Genomic DNA, 7,031 nt, shown 5'->3' on the forward strand with positions numbered 1-7,031 from the left:
TGTGGCCATTGTAATAGTTTTTAGGATCCCTCGACGCGCAGTCCTAGAGCTGACGAGAGGAAGAGCTAATATCCCACTTTGATGGGATATTAGGCTTTCAGATTCTTGTTCCCTTTGAGAAACAAGAATTCTTATCGATCTTTCTCTCTTATTGTGCACCAAAAACTCTGCCGAAATTTCCGCTGCGCACAACACTCTGTTGATACACACAATCAACTAATTGGCTCCAAAGTGCATGAATAATATAGCATTGAACCCAATTCAGCACTTATGGTGTGGTACGAAATTCTTCGTTTCATGCATTTATACACATACATGTACGAGCTGCTGCAATTTATAGTTTCCTACTTGTTATATCTCTTCCCACCATCTTTTACGCCCTCAGTACCTGCTCATGCTTCACCATGTCGGGATTCATTAAACTAACAAGTGTTCTTCCTTTTTTTGATTTTATAATTTGAATGTTACCATAGTTATTTGTTGTTTTTAGATTCGCAGTCACGCGCAGAAATACTTTTTGAAGGTTCAAAAGAATGGGTTAATGGCACACGTGCCTCCTCCCCTTCCTAGGCGCAATCATGCTTATTCGCAGAAATCCTCTGAAGATGGTTTGTAGCATATTTTCACAGACCAAGTCAGTTACTTGAATAAATGACGGGGTTAATTGCAGATAGACCTACTGTTGCAGATAGAGCCCCTGAGAAAGAAAAGTTTGTTTTTTGACAAATAGACCTCCTGAGGGTAAAAGAGTAAAAAAATGACTACAGGGCGTCTGCCTGCAATTAAACTCTAAACTATACCTCATCCTGTGAAACTGACTGAGTTATTTGAATCCCTGATAGCCATGTTGCCAATCCAAGCATCTGTGGCTTTCCCTTCTCCATCTGGTTGCTACATGCCTCCATGCGCTTCATGGGATGAAAAAGCTATGCTCATGGGTTACGCCTCCAGTAGCGACTCAATGTCCTCGAACTACCCTGCCATCCTTTCTGGAGTTGAAGGCATGAAAACTTCTGTATCTGACTCATAGACTCACGCGTCTAAGCTCTTCCATAATAATCTTGTAGCGCTAGTTCTTGATTTCAATGTTCTTGATTTCAATACTGGATAAATTTAGGTGATAACGGATCAGGGATAGCAGATATCTACAACCAAAAGTTCTTTTGGTCTGGCAGTTCAAGTAGATCAAATCTGATGCATGAGGCCCCAGAGCAAGGCAGTCAGCAGTCACTAAATCCAGGTGTTTACAGATTTTTGAGTGAAAATTGGTCGAAGCGTTAATTTCGCATTGATTGTCTGGGAAGCAATGAACAGTTTATCGAATCAAATTGGATAATTTTACACCACTCTTCCAATTTTCCTGACAGTCATTTCTTTTGTTGGTATTTCAAGCTTTGGTAAATTCTAGAAAATCATTAAATATTTTTTTTCATGTGATCCTAATGAGAAGAGCAAGCACCCATGCTTGTTATATGGAAAGCCGGTACACATTTTAACACGCTTTATCATTTTAAACTCCAATCAACATTACAACCTTATATTTCACTACTTAATATCAAACTTTTACTTAAAATGTTGCGGTGCAATTTTTATTTATTTTTTCGCTATTGCGGTATTCTTTCAATTGAAACAACCATCCCCCTTACCTTATATTAAAATAATGCTTAAAGTTTTCAGTTCTTGCAAGTATACCTTCTCTTATATATCCTCCCATAAAAGCCAACAAAAAACTCTCCAAGATCCATCAGTACCAAATACCAATTTTGTTAAGGGAATCCAATGCACTAGATCAAAGTTAATTTGCATACTGTTCCTTGTCCAAATGGGATATGATGGTGGGGATTTTGAACTTTTGTGATACCAAGAATTAATAAAAGCTTCACGGTTCATTTCTTGTTCGCTTTTGTCAAGCTCACATCAATTTCTAGTTTCTATAATGAGCAAGTTTGGATATAACCAATGTATACAATTTAATATAAGCTCGGTATTATATTTACCATCTGTCCAAACTGTCAAGTTCTTTTATGAAAACTACCGGTAGCATCTCAAATAATATCATTGTGTATCCCCCTCTCCTTTATTTTTAAATTTTCATTAGTGCTTCTCTGACTTCTGGCACTGCCAATGGATCATTTTGTGATAGTTGGTGACTTTCTTGTTCAATTGTTTAGGGCTGGTTAGGTTAACTAATTTTGTTTTTGTCCTGCAGTGGTGCCAAACTTTGCTGAAGTATATAATCTCATTGCTACCATGTTTGATCCAGAAATCACAGATCCTTTCCCAATTTATATGAAAAAGTTGAACGAGATGGATCCCATCACTGCTAAAACGGTAAGTTCATGCTTTTTAACTTGGGTTTTTTTAATTACACCGCAAGTTTTGATATTCAAATTGGAGGAAATGGAATTTGATGATGCTTTTTTAGTCAATTCATCTTGTTGTCAGAAGAAAATGTATCAAGACAGTATTTTCATAGTCGTCCATGTATTTTGATAGGTCACCTCAGTGCCGGTTCTGAGATTTTAGGGGCACTGTGCAAAAAGTAAACACATGTCATTCTCTATATACAAAATATCAATAAATTCCAATTTGAATCCCTAAAATGCTAGGGAACAAAATGTTACTGATCAGATATTAAAATATTACCTGGTTTTTTTGCATCTGGATAGTCTTTAACATACTTTTTAAGTGCTATTGTCCATTCTTCATCTCTTCTCGATCACTTATATAAAATGTTACTGATAAGATAAATGCATGTGATCTCACCTTAATAAAGCTTTCCAATAGAGCAAATAGTCCATAATAAGAAATACTTGCATATTATGTTCCTCTTGTATCTGTGCTTACCTTCATAAGAGATATCGAAGCCTTTAGCATCAAAAAGTACATTCGAAAAATTGTCCTCCTTGCATTTTTAGCTGTAAAATCACTAATTAAGCCTTTAACATCAATTTTATCTATAAAATCATCTTCAATGGATATCCAAGCTAGTCCATTTAGTCCTTCTTGTGACATGGTCGATCTTAGATAAGATTTTAATAATTTTAATTTTGAAAAACTTCTTTCTGCAATTGCGACTATAATAGGTATAGTCAATAATATTCTATAAGCAATACATGCATTTAGAAAACAATTTCGTATTTTTAGGAAATTCAGTATATCAATAGCCATCTTTGTTTCTTTTGTAAAATATTTCGTAAGATTTTTAGTTCTCCAAATAAATCTTTCCCATCAAGATCAGAAAATGTTTTATATTTTAATTTCAAGATTATCACAACATGCTTTAAAATTATTATCATCTAATAAATTTAACTTTTCTGAACCAAACAAAAACCCAAAAATATCTTCATATGCTTTATATTGCTCAAACCTTTTCTTTAGTGAACCAATAACTTGATCTATAATATACAAAAAATAATTGATTCTAAAAGATTCTTCAGCTGATTGTGTTGTCTCCTCATTAACATTCTCATCAAATTATCTTTTTCTACGGATTTGATGTTTTACTTGAAATACAGAATCAATTTCTATTTCAGTAGCAATTTCTTTAGCAATTGTCATAGCTTATGTGAGCCCAACTTCTCTATAATCCTCAAAAAACCTAATCAATCCTTTTACCTGATCTATAGCAATATCAATAAGCATGTCTTTAGATTGTAAATATTTGTTAACTAAGTTAACAGCAAATAATATATCATACCAAATAATCATACTTGTTGGGCGCAGAGTCACGCCCACCGCCACGGAAGCGATATCACCTGAGAGAGAGCCCTGGCTTTTGTTGTCACAAAAGCACAAGTCAACCTCTATATTCTTGTTTCTCAAAGGAAACGAGAATAGATAATGAAATTCTTATTTCTCAAAGGAAACAAGAATCGAAAGTGATATATTTCATCAAAGTGAAATATACACTCTTTCTCTCATCAGCTCTAAGACCGAATATTGAGGGAACCTACAAGCAATAGCCAACAATCAGAAAATAATAAATACACGAGATTTACGTGGTTCGACAAAATTGCCTACGTCCATAGGAGGGGTGAGGGGAGATTCCACTATGAGAAGAACACCGACGACTTGTACACTCCACAAGCTCGTCTTAAAGAAAAAAAAAAGATCTGATTTTTACCCAAAAGAAATTAACCTTTCTTTTGTAGAATCTCTCTTTATCTCTCCTCAAGACTCAGATCTAAGGCTCCTAAAGAAAAAACTCCTCAAAAGCCGCTGACCCTCTGTTTCACCTCTGCAGTCGAAAACTTTCTCAACCTCTCTGCTTTTGTTTTTCTTTCCGCAGACTTTTCCCCCGTTTTGTTCCCCTACACAAAACCCTAGAGGAGATTCCCTATTTATATCATTGATTGTGGGCCTCTCGGGTGGACTCAGTGCTCTCGGGAGCCTTGAGGCTCTCGGGAGCCTAGAGGAGATTCCCTCTTTTACATTATTTATTAAAATTTGTCATCGCTTTGTTGAGTGAGAAAATAATGTATAAATGCGTTGTAGCACTCCAAAAAAATCTTTTGCTTTCCCATAACAATTTGTCATATCACAAAGTGTTAAATTAAGACTATGACAACCACAAGGCGTGTATAATGCTCTAGGATTTATATCAACTAATTTATTTTGTACACCTTGGTGTCTCCCTTTCATATTAGACCCATTATCATACCATTGACCTTGTATATTATCAATATCAAGATTAAGAGTTTTTAGCACATTTTATAATTCTTCAAAAAGTTCGTGTCCAGATGTATCATTTACTTTTAAAAATTCTACAAAAAATTCTTCTATTTTTATCGGGCTTGTAGAAATACCAACACATCATAATATTAAAGTCATTTGTTCTTGGTGACTTGCATCCGGAGTACAATCAAGTATTACTAAAAAATATTTAGTTTATTTAATTTTTTGAACTATTGCACATTTGATTTTAGAAACTAATATACTTATCAATTCATTTTGAATGCTATGACCAAGATAATGATAATGAATTTCAGCATGGTCAATACGTCGAACATGTTCTTGCATTACCGGATCCCATTCTGCAATCATTTTAATTAAGCCTAAAAATTTTCCATTATTATTTTGATAAATTCTCTCATTTGTTCCTCGAAATGTCAAGTTATGTTTAGCAAGATATTTGACAACAGAAATTATTCTTTGTAATACTTTCTTCCAATGTTCCTTCACTTTATTAATTTGCTCTTGAATATTTTTATCAATTGTTTTATTTTTCTTTAATCTTATGCGTAAATCAAGCCAAGTACTCATGTTAATGATGTGCTCATTAGTTATTTCATGTTCTTTAAGCCTAGCACTAAGATGTATCCAATCATTAAATCCTTCATTTATTAAAAAACTTTTCTTAAACCCATTTTTAAACAATTTACAACAAAAACAGAATACTTTATCGATATCCTTTGAATAAACTAACCATTCCCCATCACATTTCTCTCCATTTGATAAATGCCTAGCGTAAAATGTCAAAGAAAAACATCTTTCTAATTTATCTTTAGGACCTTTTTCGGCTAATAGATCTCTTATAGGGTCATTTTTTACTAATATATCTCTAGATTTTGTGTCCAAATTATCCCAAGTTCTTGGATCATAAATATTCAAATTCATGAACATGGACTGATTAGGTTGTTCATTGCCTAAAATATTGGTTGTTCATTGCCTAAAATATTTTCATTCTCATTTTCATTCTCAATATCAATTTCATTCTGATTCTGATTATCATTTTTACTTTCATTTTCATTTTCATTCTGATTCTCATTTTCATTATCATTTTTATTTTCATTATGATTCTCATTTTCATTATCATTATCATTTTTTTACTTTGATCATCAACATTTTCATTCTCATACTCATTCTTATAATCCTCTTTGACACACGTTGATCTTTCACTTTAGAATGTTTTTCATTCGGAACATCGATAGAAGTTCTCATAAGAGGAGAAAGGAGCGACACATCATGTTTATTTGAACATTATCATTGATGTTAACTTAAGCCCATAAATCTACATGGTTTTAATAAATGTATTGTCACATAAAGCATATGTGATCTAATAAGCATGCCGTGTATGAAGAGTATGTATATTCCAGCCTCCCTTGGGCTAATGTATCAATCTGGTAGGACAACAATTGCAGTACACATCTAATATGTAACATTTTGCCCAGTTACCTACTATACACTTGCAGTATCTTGTATGCTATTTCCAAAAAAATTACTTATTTTCTAAACAGGATAGTGTGTTGGCATAATTAATTGGTAAAAGAAATGTATCTGATTGAGTACAAACGACCAAAGATGATGCAGGCTTGAGGACCTTTGGGATCTTATTCTGCTAAAATACCCTATAAATGAATATAAGAACACATACCACTAATTTTAATTAAGGGAAAAAGACATAAAGTTTCCACTATCTGATCGACTATAAGTAAAGGTTCAATAACTTTATGAGCTCTTTTTTTTTAATAAACCGCACCCGCTGAGCCTGCGAGGGTTCGAAAACTGGCGTTCACCATTAAATTTTAAGAACAAATGCATTCTGGCACATTTTCTCTTCGTTTTCAAATGATCCATGACCTTTATTTGCAGGTCTTTTAGCTTAGGACCATGAATAGTTCCCCCCCCCCCCCCCCCGCCCCCGCCCTCCCCCCCCCCTTGGTGTGTTAAGTTAATGACAGTGTAAGCAATCACCAGAAACTTTCAAATAATTTCCCAATCGCTTTTATGTTTTCGCTTAGTGTGTAGTGCAAATTGTTGGTGTTGGGTGTAGCCCAAACCTTCAGGCGAGCTCCTCAGGCGACTTTAGGCGAGGTCGAAGCGGGAGGCGAGCTCGTGAGGGCTTCAAGCAAGGCTGGCTATAGGCGAGCTCGAGTTCATTGCATGCGAGCTCCTCCAAGAGAGATCTGAAGCAGGCGAGGTCGACGACGAGGTGCTGGCGAGCTCGAGGCTAACAGGCGAGCTCGAAGTCGAGCGCAGGCGAGGTCGACGCAGCTCCGCAGGCGAGTTCGAGTGCGGGCTGCAAGCGG

General features: G+C 35.1%; 1 protein-coding gene across 3 annotated transcripts in view; it reads left to right on the top strand.

Annotated features, from left to right (window-relative positions):
• LOC109849504 (protein REVEILLE 8-like) overlaps window positions 1-7,031 on the top strand; it is a 37,709-nt gene that overhangs the window by 5,134 nt on the left and 25,544 nt on the right. For 2 of the 3 annotated variants that reach the window (XM_020419348.1, XM_020419347.1), the window contains exons 3-6: window positions 491-608; window positions 843-1,001; window positions 1,118-1,240; window positions 2,210-2,331. In XM_020419348.1, the coding sequence (XP_020274937.1) occupies window positions 491-608; window positions 843-1,001; window positions 1,118-1,240; window positions 2,210-2,331 (522 nt within the window). Of the gene's footprint in view, window positions 1-490; window positions 609-842; window positions 1,002-1,117; window positions 1,241-2,209; window positions 2,332-6,743; window positions 7,026-7,031 lie in introns of those variants that run through there. The other variant, XM_020419349.1, reaches the window with a different exon arrangement.

Source organism: Asparagus officinalis, chromosome 7 (genome assembly GCF_001876935.1).
Source record: "Asparagus officinalis chromosome 7, Aspof.V1, whole genome shotgun sequence".
Lineage (NCBI taxonomy): Eukaryota > Viridiplantae > Streptophyta > Magnoliopsida > Asparagales > Asparagaceae > Asparagus > Asparagus officinalis.